The sequence below is a fragment of the Eschscholzia californica genome, unplaced genomic scaffold (assembly GCF_041429995.1).
Source record: "Eschscholzia californica isolate CP2 unplaced genomic scaffold, dmEscCali1.0.p SCAF_1, whole genome shotgun sequence".
NCBI classification, from domain to species: Eukaryota; Viridiplantae; Streptophyta; class Magnoliopsida; order Ranunculales; family Papaveraceae; genus Eschscholzia; species Eschscholzia californica.
The window spans coordinates 19,383,146-19,397,815 of record NW_028238198.1 but is presented as its reverse complement, the minus strand read 5'-3'; the positions used below and the strand labels follow the sequence as shown (position 1 = coordinate 19,397,815).

The 14,670-nt window shown below is 35.5% G+C and overlaps 2 protein-coding genes across 2 annotated transcripts; one reads left to right on the top strand and one right to left on the bottom strand.

The window, feature by feature from the left end:
• Nucleotides 1-187: 187 nt before the first annotated feature.
• On the bottom strand, nt 188-4,397 carry LOC147564907 (inositol-pentakisphosphate 2-kinase-like). Its single transcript, XM_086651194.1, has 9 exons — nt 4,072-4,397; nt 3,691-3,813; nt 3,047-3,250; nt 2,204-2,351; nt 1,843-1,883; nt 1,648-1,758; nt 917-1,519; nt 626-788; nt 188-464 (listed from the first exon to the last, which is right to left on the bottom strand). Exons 2-8 carry the CDS (start codon nt 3,802-3,804, stop codon nt 666-668), a joined length of 1,344 nt encoding a protein of 447 aa, XP_086507320.1. The 5' UTR covers nt 3,805-3,813; nt 4,072-4,397; the 3' UTR covers nt 188-464; nt 626-665.
• Nucleotides 4,398-6,440: 2,043 nt separating this feature from the next.
• On the top strand, nt 6,441-9,240 carry LOC147564906 (cyclin-D4-1-like). The gene is made up of 6 exons (XM_086651038.1): nt 6,441-6,882; nt 7,254-7,346; nt 7,454-7,552; nt 8,246-8,447; nt 8,551-8,678; nt 8,812-9,240. Exons 1-6 carry the CDS (start codon nt 6,592-6,594, stop codon nt 9,019-9,021), a joined length of 1,023 nt encoding a protein of 340 aa, XP_086507164.1. The 5' UTR covers nt 6,441-6,591; the 3' UTR covers nt 9,022-9,240.
• Nucleotides 9,241-14,670: the final 5,430 nt, after the last annotated feature.

The window sequence follows — 14,670 nt, the reverse complement described above, 5'->3', positions numbered from 1 at the left end:
GCAAACATAACCTAAGTTTGTTAAGACTGTTTAGGCGAAACGAAATTCCCAAATATACTATGCAGCTATATCGTGTGAAGATCTACCGTTGTTACTTTTTGCTCACACATCACAGTTCGAGAGCGAGCACACAAAATTTTCGAAAGAAGCAAGTCAATTCTGCGAAAGGGGGTCCAAACAACGAATCTAAGGGAGAAACATGGAAGATATGATTAAAATTTAAAGTAACAGTTACAAGAATAGAACAGAAATTATAGTTCTTCCCCTTCTACTCATCTAGATTTGGAGGTCCTTCCCCTTCTACTCGTCTAGATTTGGAGGTCCATTATTAATCTCTGAGTAAATGACCTGAACGGGATCAGCTTCTCTAACAACAGTCGCTGCATTCTTCGCCGGCTCAAAGACAATAGAATATATCATTTATATCACTGCAACTACCTAGCTTCATTACTTCTTACACTTTTCTGCAACGAAAAACAGAGACTAATGAATCCAAGAGAACATATAAGAGATCTATGTGCAAGTATCAGAAAGCAGATAGAAGAAACAGAGATAGTTGAAGAGAAAGAACGATTCAAGCAATCGATTCTAGAGAAGAAGGAATATAATCTAAGAGGTATCTTACTTGGATGAGGTCATTGGCTCCAGAGCAATCCCACATTCATTCAGAGTTCTCGGATCCCTCTTGTACCTTCACTCTCATTGTAGCACCTAACTATCTTCTTATCCAATTCATAATAATATTCCATATTCTTCAATGATTTCATGTCCAAATCAATGAAATAAGCCTACCCGAAACGTCAAACCAAATTTACACACGTCAAAAATAAGATGCATAGGCTTTCAAAGATGCGTTCGGTAAATCGAACTACAACTACAAAACAAAATCTTAGTAATAGTTAGAAAGTAGAATTACCTTGTAATCAAACATTTGGTTAGTTGGTTTTAGGAAAACTGAGCTGTAAGGCGATGTTGGGTCTTCGCCATCTTTTCTCGGTCGGAAGCTGATCATCAAGCTACAGTCCTTTGCAGTTGCAGCTATCAAATAGTTCTTCACGATGTTAATGCTTTCTTCTAGTGAGAGAAAGTGCAGGGACGAATAACGTTTGGAGAGCTCATTGTCACCCATGTCTTGACAAATCTTGCATGGCTGATTAACGATGTTGTAATATGCATGGATTGCCCCTTCTATATCAGAGGAATCAAGTTTCTGAGTTTCTAAAAGCTTATTTAGCACCCCCGATTGGAAAACTGTCTCGGAAACAAGATCTAAAAAACTCGCTAACCTTAAGCCTTGATCTGCTTCAATAATATCCCCTATTTGATCTTCAAACTTTTCATGGGCAATACCACTAGTATGATCAGTCCCAGTTCCTGAGGACCCGTAAATGAGAGAACCGTTCGAGAATACACGGAAATTGTTCTGAGGTGTGGTGAAAAGTGACTTGATAGCATTCTTTATTCTATCCTTTGATCCGGAGAATAGGTCGAGAGGATCGTATTCACTTATTCGTGATATCTGATATTTTTTAACATGGCTTAGGCATAGCAAAGTTAGATTAAACAACAACTATAAATGTTAAAGTTACTGAATTTCATAATTAATGAATGAAATTGTCATAGAACAGTGCAAGGTACAACAATTACCTCGCCTTTTTGACGCTTCAAGACTTGGTGCATCCGAAAACGAGCCACTTGCTTTTTAACAGCATTTGCTTCATCTATGAATCTTGAACTTGGAAGAAACCCACATTTAGGCTGCTCCCTCAAATACAAAGATTGAATCAGTAGGAGAAGAACGAATTCATATGAAAAAGAAAGGAAAGAAGATAAGTGAATAACCTTTAATTCCACAGATATGCAGTTTGCCTCTCTATCAATACCTGAAATCAAGTAAGAATAAAAATCTCTGCACTTTTCAATGAATTACTAAGATAATTGTGTGGGACTCTTGAGCTCCTCTCTAGTACCTCTAGCGATATTTCTTTCACTCACAAAACATTGAATGATAACAGTCATGATCAAGCAAAAGAGGTGGCGTTGGAATTATTTGCAAAAATCAGGTTTTTGTCAATATGACGATATCTGATCAGATATCTATCTGCTCAAATAAAATTTAATAAAGCCATGAAGGATGAAGATCGAATATATATATATATATATATATATATATATATATATACTCATCAAGGCTAGTCTTTACCATTAAGAAAGACTGAATGATCTGAGATAAGAAGTGCAGAATCACAGAAGATATTAACTTTCGCAGCATCAACTCGCCATCCAGGACGCTGATAAAGAGTACTTTTTTCCACAGCATCCAGAAACTCCTTGGACACAAGAACACGTTCCTGCGCCAAAAGTGAAGGTTAAGGAACTTAGCTTGATTCGTGTTATCATGATGATTCAAAGGGAAAGTACTTTCGGAATACTTTTTCTTCTTGTGCAGCTTACGTTTTAACTGTTGATTCTCCATGCCATACGGAAAGTACCAGATATGGGTGAACCAAGAATAACTAACAAGTTATTGACTTTTCTGACAGATCGAGGCATTATTGTTCTTCGGGCAAATTATAATTAGAAGCAGAACCTCTATAGATCTTTAGAGATCCTTAACCAAGAAGACGTAAATAATGAAGTAGAGACGTGCATATCGAACATAAAGGTCTTAGGTCTACGTACTACATACCGAAAAGCATAAAGTCACATTTCACGCCAAATACCCTATAACTAGTTAAAGGCCTATATCACATCTTTCACCTTCAAGAGTTAGCAAATCTTATGCTACTTTTTCGATCGTGTACGGTGCTTGCTATCGTCTGAACTTTTGCAAACATTCGGTGTTTATATAAGTGTTAGTTTAAAAACCGACTCATAGGTAACACACAAGAATTTAGAAAATAGTGTGTGATTATTTAGCGAAAATTCACAGTATACCTAGCCGAGCCTTAGAAAGTAACATTGCATATAACACATAACATTAGAAATTTCAGTGACATATGAAACCTAGATAAGAAACAAAACAAGCATCGCCCAAAATACGTACCCCAGCATCAACGTGGTTAGAGCCTAACAAGGGGATCATTACATTCACCACAAACAGTTGCCCGGCAGTTTCCTTCGAATTGCACGAAACAAGGTCTATGCTATCTTTCCACAAAATGTTCTCATATGGGGAGAAAACGGAGGTAACAGTTGAATTATGGTGTCCATTCTTGGGAGTCTTTTGAATTCGTATCACTTTTCCGACCTGTAAGACCAACCAATCCACTATTATTTTGGGGGAGAAGAAAAAGCTACAAGTCAACGCCTACTCCGGACCTACACAAAATCAACAGTCTCCATTTCCGAGTCAACTCTCTTTCTCTCTCTTGATGAACTTTTTCACTCTTGATGGAGGGTTGATTCATGTTGAGGTCAGGGTTACTGGGTAGGTCTACTTTTGTAGGCTCTTCTATCATTTTTCTATTAAAAAAAAATTCTAGAAACAGTATTTAACAGAAAATGATGATGAATTATAAATGAAATATGATCTCAAATTTGGGGGTTTTGTAATTGATAACAATATGAATAACCCATTTAATAGGTCTCTCAACTAGGATATTTTTTAACTAAGAATCAAGCCAAATATGATCTCAAACTAACAACCTAACACAAGATGGGTTGAAGAGAGAGAGAGAGAGAGCATACAAAGGCAGGAGAAGAACCAGTATAACCAAGAACAATATTGGCAGCACCTTCTCCTCTATAAACCCAATCAACAGCATCTTTCTCCTCTAACACATTCTCCATGCAAATCACCATCTCAATTCCCTGTTACAAAAAGAACCCACATTATTTTAGACATTTCCTTCTGCAAATCCCACAACAATAATTAACAATCCTTTCTCAAAAACCCAAAAAAAACCCAAATTTTCCAAAAAAAAAAAATTAAGGGATGAACCATGAAAGAAATTGAAAAAAAATATCAACCCAGAGTGTTAATATGCCAGTGTTTTGAGATAGATAGAGATTTGGGTCATTTGGGGATTTTGAGATAGATCTAGAGAGAGAAAGAGAGATAGAACCTACTGTTGCAAGGATAAGGATTCTTCTATGATGAGTTGAAGAGGCTAGTATGTCACACACTTCAACGAATATATACGAAGAAGACTGCAAATTGTGACTGTGGGTATTGAATATTATGATCTTACCTTCAACCTATCTGTAAATTCACTCAGAGTTTATTCATCATCACTCTTCCATTATCAATCAACCCACTTCCATGGTCCCACCTCAAGACAAATTTTACCCACGCCAAATTCCCAACACTTCCATATGTCACTTTTTTTTTTGTTGCAAAACCCACTTGTCACATTGGCTCATTTAACACTAGATAGTGATACTCATCCGCACACGTCCGACTCGAGGATGATGGGAAGTTTTATAGGGGTCTTCGACGAGTGTTACAGGCGCCTCCTTCCTTCACAAACTCCCTCTAAAATTTTTTTTGAGGGACGCGCCTATAACACCTATAAGAGGTGCCTTCAAAAGTACCCTTTATCGATTTAGTCAGAGTTATCCTTTTTTTTTTGTTGAACTAGTCAGAGTTATTCTATAATTCCTTTTTGACCAACAAATTTTATCTCCGAGTATAAGCCAAATATCTACATATGTTAGTAGATATTTGCAATGATTTTTTACCAAACAGGTTTGTATAAACTATAGAGAGAACAACTCTAAATATAAGTCCTTATTTTGGAGATAAAACAAACAAATAAGAAATTGAGTCGAGTTAGATGCAGAGTTTGTTCAATATCTGAACCACATGTTTGATCTGCCTAAGTACCCTAATAGACAAAAAAAAATATCTCCCGAGCCCACCTGACACATTATGGACCACTACCCGTGAGCGCCCATACCCACCCTATTTATACCCTTATTCTAAATAATACCTTCGTACATAAGTTAATGTTCTAATGATATGGTTATGTGAGGTAATACGAGTACAATAATGAACCCTTGTTTGAGTGTTAGTTCTTGCATTAATATAACAAATTTGTGAGTTTCACCATTTTCATGTCAATTTACATATTCAAATCAGCGTTTCCTAAAAGTATATAATATCGTCTATCACATAGTTTATCACTAAGGGTGTCTTGTGTGATCTTCCACTAAATAAAAGTTAATAATGCTCCATGAGTCTCTTCAGAACAACAAACCATTGATTGCTATCAAAATTGAAGTAACATGCTATTGTTTCTTCTTTTATAATTACCAAAGTAGATACTTTCTCATGGCAAATCAAAAATTAATTAACACCAGCAGAAGAAAAATGTTGAAAAACTTTTCCTTTTATTTGTTACAAACACATCAAATCATGAACGCATAAGAAGATCGAATCCCTACTAGTAATAAGTACAACTGTGATAGACTTCCCCGCACGGAACCCGACCGAAACCCGGCCGTATGACGTCATCCATCCGGTTTCTTTGTGAAGAATTATTCTCTCTGAATCACGTCCTGACACGTCATCCATCCGGTTTCGGTCGGGTTCACTCCCGGGAAGAAAATCATTTTCCTAATAAGTAAGAGATGTTCATTGACTCTGAGTATTTCTTTGTGAAGTGCCCATAAAGTTTGACTTAAAATGAGTTAATCATAACCTCCTAATGTACAGGGGAGAAACACATTACTAATTGATAATCATGATGAGCTAGCTTCCTAGCCTATATTGAATCAGAGTGGTCCACAACCTCTTGGCTACCAAACATGGAAGGTTGATAGACCTAGTTGTGTTTTTCATCATTAATGGTACCTACTGTGTACTATACATTGCTACTCTCATATTAGTCAACCTAGCTCGTGTTCCTAAAGATTTTCTTTTCTTTTTCCTTTTTTTTGCTAATTTTTTTTTCTTTCTGTTTCTTTTATTTTTGTTCTCTATCTTTAATTGTTACCATTATCTAACTCTCTATACATATATTGTTACTAATAGGAAATATTGTTTCCTAATGGGCTATTTAACCCAAGTGGCTCAATACAACTCGTAAGTTGGACACCTAAATCGCACCAATTTGAAACAGTTAAATATATCATTGGCGTTCTAGAAATATAATTTTAGGGTTTTCAATATGACTTTTATTTACTTCTTCTTAACGTTTAGGTAATTTTGTTTATATTTTTTAAAATTAAATTTGTAATTCGACTCAAAATCTGAATTGAATGAAACTGAATGCTAGTCTTTCTCGTGTCATTTCTTGTTTGTATAGCTAATTTTAGTTGCATTTAGTCCAATCTGAGTCATACAATTCAGAATAAAACGAGTCAAATGAATCAGATTTAGACACTGAACTGAAAACCTCAAAACTATTCTTTTTTTTCATTCTTATTTTTCTTAATTAAAATTGTCTTTTTGACTTAGATTATGTATTAAAGTAAGACTTATTTCTTCATTTATTATGCTAAATCCCTACCTCTCCTCCCCCACAAAACCCACTCCCTACTCTCTCTCTCTCTCTCTCTCTATACTCTCTAAAGAACATAACCCAAATCTCTTTCTCATCTAACTTTGATAAGAGTTTGACGCAAAAAGACTTTGAAGATCCTAAAATGTCTCCTCCCAGTCTTCTCTGTCTCGAAGAAACCAATACTTGTTTTGATTATGATGATGATGGTGATAATGGGATTTGGGAGGAAGAACAAACCCATCAAACCCATCATCAAAATCCAACTTTGTTTCATGATGATTTAGTTCAGTTTCCATTACTTAGTGATGAGGACTTGATTTTAATGTTTGAGAGAGAACTTATGCATTTACCCAAGGAAGATTACTTGAAGAGATTGAAGAATGGGGAGTTGGATTCAAGAATCAGAAGTGCTTCCATTGATTGGATTATTAAGGTTAGGTCATTATCATTTCTGGTTTTGTTTCATTTTCCTGAGATGGGTTTAATCCCTGATAGATTGATTTTGATGTTTAAGATGTCATTGACTAGATTGGGAAGATGAATTGATTAATGATTAATTTAGGATTTGATTCTTGATTTTTTCCCAAATGGGTATTTGTTCTTACTGAAATTTTAGGTAAATTTTGATATATTGTCAATGATTTGTGTGAAAATGGGAATTGGGTTTCAGATTTACTTCCCCTTTAGTTTTTCTCAACTATATATTGTTTATGAATATGGATTTGGATATGGAGTTGTTTGATCTAAGAATCTGATAACTGTGTTTAGTGATCTTGTTTCTCTCTATCTTGTTGTGTTTAACAGGTTCATAGTCACTACAGTTTTGGACCTCTGAGTGCATATTTATCAGTAAATTACTTGGACAGGTTCCTTTCAGTCTATGATCTTCCTGTGATTGTAAGTTGTTTGATGATATACCGAAGCTTTGTTATTCATTTTTGTCACTTGAATATATTGGGTTGAATTGGTGATTTGGTTCTCATTTGGGTTTTCTCATTGTATAGGGAGGTAAATCATGGATGATGCAATTGTTATCCGTTGCTTGTTTATCGATTGCGGCTAAAATGGAGGAGACAAAGATGCCTCTATCTTTAGATTTACAGGTGAGGAAACTTGTAAACCTATTAAAGAACTTCATAACGGTTAGAGTCTGTTGGTCCTAATTCGTTGAAAAATGGTTGGCAAAGAAAGGGTTGCCGCAGGCGATATGCCATCCTCAACGCCGGGGGTCGAGTCACATCTCAGTACCCCTCCAGGCAGGGCTAAAGTTATGAATTCCTGACCCATTAGCTCTGGTACGTTAGAGTATGTCGGGCATTACGGTTGGAGTCCGCTGGACCTAGCTCATTGCAAAACAGTTGGCAAGGAAAGGGTTGCCGAAGGCGATATGCCATCCTCAATGCCGGGGATGAGTCACTTCTCAGCACCCCTCCACGGAGGGCTGAAGTTACTAATTCCCGACCCATACCTGACACATTAGGATTTAGGTCTGGTATGTCCTAGGAAAGGGTTGGCGGAAGTGATATGCCATCCTCAACGCCAGGGCTAGAGTGACGTCTCAGTACCCCTCTACGCAGGGTTGTAGTTACAAATTCCCGACCCATTAGGTCTGGTATGTTAGAGCATGTCAGGCCTAACTTTTACTTGGAAGCCGGTTTTTAGAGAGAGTTAAGCTTAATGGACTCATAAAACAACGACAAGTTAAACATACACCAATTGTAGTTCTAAGAGTTATTCTTGTTTCTTTCTTATTCCTTTGAGACCTGATTTTGTCTGATAAAATGAGTTATTAACAGGTATGTGAACCTGGATTCATTTTTGAAGCGAAAACCATTAAAAAGATGGAGCTTGTTGTGTTAAGTACATTGAATTGGAGAATGCAGTCCGTCACACCTTTCTCATACATAGACTACTTTCTCACAAAGGCAAACGGCGGTAGTCCACCTTCAAAATATTTGATCTCTCAATCTTCCGAACTTATTTTGAGCACCTTAAGAGGTCTGTAAATAACCCCTCATTTTCATATTCTTTGAACATTGGTAAAAACAAGATCGATTCGGAAGAAATGTTTGATGAATTGTTTGGTGAAAACTAATTGCAGGAATTGACTTCTTGGAGTTCAAGCCTTCTGAATTTGCTGCAGCAGGAGCAATATATGTATCAAGAGAAACTCTAACTTCTAAAGAGCTCGAGAAGTCTGATTCTTGTGTCCATGAACACATAAACAAGGTAAATTAGTCTACTTATAGTCACTCATTCACCACGGGTCGTTATGTGGCGGCACAGCCCGTGTAGTACCCGTGTTTGAATCCTGCTTTTACTAGTTGAACGAGTTTTAGAATTTTCTTAATCTGGTTTACAGGAGAGATTAGTGAAGTGTCTTAAGATGATCGAAGAGATGGCATCGATAAGCGAGTATCTTGGGACCGAAAGTTCGTCACTTCCGTCGATACCTCATAGTCCAAATGGAGTCTTGGATGCTGCTGGCTATAAAAGTGATGAATCAATAGATAGATCAAATGAGAACTTTTCTCATACAAAACAAGGTTTCAAGAGAAGAAAACTAAACTAGGGTTAGATTTTACTTATGAGCAAGATTAACTCTGTCTTGTTTATAGCACAAGTTTTGATATGAATACTGAAGTACTAAACTTTTTTTTTGTGTGTGCTTCTCTTGCTCATAGTTTTAGGGTCTCTAGGGGAATAAGTCCCTGGAGTGGCCCTGAGGAGAATCAAAACGAAAAAAATGTCACTTACGTTTAACTAAATAAACAACAAAGGTTTATTGAAATCAATACGTATCTATTCTTTCGTTTTCTTGAATATTGGTTACGCTTTTCTTCTGAAACTTTCTATCTCGATAAACTCCTCTCACTCAGTTTGGCGATAGATACTCATCATGGCCCTTAAGGTTGGGCCAACCTCCCGGCCCTTGCCCTCTTACTAGTGACATTATCTTTGGCCCATGGGCCACTGAGATGAGCTAAGCTAAGCTTCCTAATTCACTTGTGAATCTCTGGCCAAGAAGCTTCCTAATTCACTTGTGAATCTCTGGCCAAATTAACAAAGGGAAGTTATAACAGCGGCACCCCTATTTTGTTAAAAGCGCCTCCGTTTTAAGGACAGACCCCATAGAAAGTAGCTAAAACTCACAGTTCTTATTTCTATTTCTAAGTTCGATTCTACATGTGATGTGATAAATCCTTTTTTTTCCATGAGAAGATGTGATAAATCCTTGAACACTCTAAAGTTGTGATTGTCTCTAAATTCTCTCTCTGAACAGACCGATTGTTCATGAAAAATTATTTATAAATCAAAGTTTGAATAAATGAATCCAAAGCAACAAAATATATCGAACCATCCACAACTTGCAACACAAAAAAAAAAAATATCGAACCATCCACAAACTATTTTGTTGATCTTCAAACTCAAATAGAATGCACCCCTAGAGTCAAGATGTTTATCTGGAAGTTAAGTGTAGGGATACTCCCTTTCTACTATGTTTTGGCATCTTTTATCCCTCTCCCCTCTAAGACTAAACTTTGTCCTTGTTGTGATTCTCGCATCGAAAATTGGCACCACATGCTTACTGAATGCCCTCTAGTTGGAAGAGTTATATATCATTTGAGTAACAGACTGAATATTGATCACATTAGAGTTGAAAATGTAATTGAGTGGGTTAAACAAATCATATGCTATCCACTAAAGCTTCATCCAAAAAAACATCGGATCATAGCCATCAAATTCTTCTCCCAACCACAAAGATATATTTTGATGCTTTTTTGAAATTAACTACGGAACCAGCTGGATTGACATTTGTTGCTTATGATTATACAGGAAGGCGTATCGCATACAAAGCAACACCATCAAGATGCAGAATCGTAGATGAAGGGGAGGCAATGGCACTCATGGAGGCCATTCAATGGGCCATTGCCTCAAAGGAAAATAAGGTCGCCTTTTTTGGTGATTCAGCTAATATCATACTACATCTGAACGGATAATCAAATGGCAACTCTCGAGCCCACTGGACTTCATTACATCTTTTGAAGAAGATGAAACTTTTGTGTGTTTCTCTTGAATCTTTCACTTTTTGTTATGTAAATAGGTCTATAAACAAAGAACTTGATAAATTATCAAAGTGGTCTAGGCGACACAATGCTTCTAAGTATTGGAGTCATACAGATCTTCCTAAATCCAGCTGCAATGAAATAATTGTACTCGTCACTAATACAGTGCAGTTTCTCAAAAACAAAAAAAAAACTCAAACTACCCTGATAGACTTCCCGACCACTCTCCTGGGTGAATCCGGACCGGGTGAGGTGGCCGGGTCAGATTTAGAGAGAGAAGGTTTTTCACTTTCTCTCTCTAAATCTGGCCCGGTCACCTCGCCCGGCCGGGATTCACCCGGGACCGTGGCCGGGAAGTCTACTATTTTCCAAACTTTTTTTTTTTTTTTTTTGTTGAAATATTTTCCAAACTGAAATAAGCCAAAACAAATTGGTATCCAATAAAACTCCCCTTTAGTAACTTAACTAACCCCACTTACATCGTGTGATGCGGGCCCCGCAGCAAGACTTACAATTTACTAGTAGTAGTACTTGTTTTGATATAGACTATAGTATATGTACAGCTGTAAGCATGAAGAGTGGTTGATTTTCCCTCTGACACAAACAAAGAAAGAATTATGATAACGACTCTATCACGCTTTTCCCGCCACATCAACCACCAGTACTACTACTTCTATCTCTACTCTACTCTACTCTACTCTTTCAAAACCAACCACTCTACTTACTTGGGGCACCCCTAGCTCACCCAATCATGAAAAATGTAATAACCTCCCCCCTTTAAATAAACAAAATTCTCCATATCAAATAACGCCATTAATACTTTTTTTTTTTTTTTTTTTTTTTGTTGAATGAAAGACAAAACAAAAACACTACATATTAAGATCCCACTTCAAGTTGTCGATTGAGTGCCACGTTCTGGTAATCCTGTGTATCCTTCCCCACTTCGCAAGAGCGTCGGCCAGGCCATTCGTTTTCCTCGGACTGTACTGAAATTGGATTTGCTCGAAATGGTTCATGCGAGCTCTGATCTGTTCGATGTTATGTATTGATTGCCAGTTGATAGCTATGTTTCTGTCCTGAATATTCCTTATCAAATTGTTGTTGTCGCTTTCAATTATGATGTGGGTAAGATGGAGCTCTTCCGCCCATATGACATACTTCAAACCAATATTTTGTCATCCATCTTAACGAGTCAGGCGAAAAAAAATTATTGTCGTGCCATATACATTACGCATCATTGTGAAGTTGCTCTATTTGAATCTTCTATCTTGTATATCATTTTATCTGTTATTTGTTATCTATAAGTAGTTATTTGTTATCTTGTTTGCTATCATGTTTGTTGTTGTTGTTGTTGGCTCCATTGCCAGGTTTGTTGATTTGTTGTTGTCTCTTCTCCATTTGAAGAAAAATCCGTACCATTACCAGGTATGTTTTCTAGTTAAAGAGAAAAGTTGACAATTATAAACCATTGTCAGGTTTTGGGTAGAGTTCTTCCCCCTTTGTTTTAATAGCTCTCACACATGATTATTACTCCAACATCATCAATGCAATAAAATGCAAACCCTTGATCTTTCCGATTTTATCCTTTTTCAAACACTAGCAATCACCATTCTTGATTTTCTCCACTTCAATTATTCTTTATACTATTCCTCTTATCTCATCTTTATTTGATCTTATGGAAAACTAAGGAACAATAATTTGAGAGTTCTCAACTTGGATATAAAAAGTAGGAGCAAATCAACTAAGAGAATGAACTCTTTTGCCATTAAGGAACAAACAAACATGTTTACAAAAAAAAAATATCAAAAGAAAACCATCTTTTAGAATAAGCATGATTTCTTTGACACGTTCTATCAAACACTTGTATGCATCATTTAGCAAATCACTCTTGTTTTGATCTTTCTTCTAGTTAATCTTCATCATTTTCAAAGACACTTCAGAAAAGTATTGAATAATGACTAGATTTGAACAATAGAAGAAAACTACTCTTATTTGAAAAAAAAACACAAAACTTGAAGCAAAAGCTAAAAACCGACGAAAGTCTGGCGGAAGACTATGAAACGACTAACTATTCCCAAAAAAGAAACCTAAACTCTTATACCATGTAAGAAAAGAAAATTGTATTGATTTGAATTGATATTCCTAGTTATTACACAAGATCTTTATAAAGAGTAGTACAATAGAGAAATTTAAAAAATTGCACAACGTGAAACTATAACTATTCTATTCTGGTATTATAAATATGATGTAATGATCCTTTAAATTAGATTATGAAAATAAAGATATGTAAATTGTATTTGATTATTCCATCGTTTGAAAAAGTAAAATAGAGAAAGTGCTGAGTAATTTGTGGGAGAGAGTCGAATATGAAATTCGAGGAGTAAGACCGATGATTTGATCTTAATTAATTTGTTCCTAGTCAAATATGAGGGCTTAGACTGATGATCAAATCTTAATTAATTTGGAAAGTTATCCATCTTAGTTTTTCAATTTAGTTCTTATTTATTTTCCAAGCCTTTTGGAGTACAAAATAGAGGAATAAGAGAAGAGTAAGAAAGTTGGTAAGGTTAGTTTTTTCTTCCATCTTGATGAAAAGAGGAGCCAATAAAGGACTGGCTTTCTTATATCTCATTTAAAGAACTATGAGATATGTTCGACATCTTTCTCCTCTCAATATAAAGTGCCAAGATGGCGACACAGGCCTTCCCAGTGAACTTGGGTAAAATGGTTTTTAATACGGTTCTTGCTCAATTATCATGTTGTAATTTAATTTTGTTTTCACATGATTTAATCATAGACATGTAAAATATTTGAATATGATTCACAAATTAATGAATTGAAATTTTCTTGTCCAAACAGGAAAAAGATGGGATCTTTCACGAAACCATTTAACACTATTAACTATTTTTATACACATTCATAAAATTTATGAAATTCACATAAACTAACTACTCCCAACTTTCAACAAAAACACTAACCCAAAACTCATCTCCTACACTATTATAAAATAGAAAGAGTTAGCCTATGATCAAAGATGGGTTACTTTTTCTTTTGCGGAGTAACTTTTTCTAGGGTTTAATGGGGTTTATAATGGAGTTGAAATGTGGAAGAAATAGAGGGATCGGCGTGTGAGTGTGAGATGTGTGAAAACCCTTTTCTTTTTATATATTTTTTGACAAAGTCATGTTGATTTGTTTATACTTTTGAAACTGTTCACCAGATTTTGTTGTCTGGAATCACAAGATTTTCTTCCACTTCTCACTGTCTAACTATTTTTCAATCTTTTTAATTACTTGAGGTAACTGATTGACTATAATACCCTCTCAATATCTTTATAACAGTATTTTTATTTAAGAAAAGAATACGATTATTTTTTTTATAACGTATTACGAACAACCTATATCATGTTGTGCTTGTTCGTAACATGTTATTTCTGGTCACGTACTATACGAGAGACAAAAAATGGTTTACAAAGAAATAATTTAGACTGCACCTATTTTTTACTAAAGTTAAACTAATTGTCTATTTTGTTACATCAAATAGATTAAAACTATTTTTTTCTAAATCATGAAAATGACTATAAGTACACTATATAATATTCACGAAAATAAAAAATATTTTGAAATATCATAAATAATTTAACCCGTTACTGAAAATCATCTCCATATTCATGATGAGAGTTGTTTTATTAATCTTTATCGAAAATCTATATGTTTGAACTTCTTGCAATTCAAGTTACTTCGGTTTTCTTGTGAAAGTAGATACATCATGGTCTCTCATTTTCTTGCAATTCAAGTTACTTTCAATTCTTTCGACGTGCAACATTGAGTCTTAAGTGATGTTCCATCAATACTTTTAAACTTCTTTTCTATATTCCACTTCAAATTCATTTTGTTCTAGATTTAAACTCCTATAAGCCCTAAATTCTAAACCCAATCTTCACTATTAACTAAGGTAAATAATATTTTTAAGAAAAATAACACTAATCAATTTGGACATAGAGAAATGTTAAATGGAGAAAATATCAATATGTCCTATACTCAATGACTCCTGAGATGTGGGCACCAATAGTTATATGCCACTTCATTATGTACAAGACCATTTTGTACATCTAGCTTCACTCATTGGCATAAGGGCAGGCCATTACAAGCGTG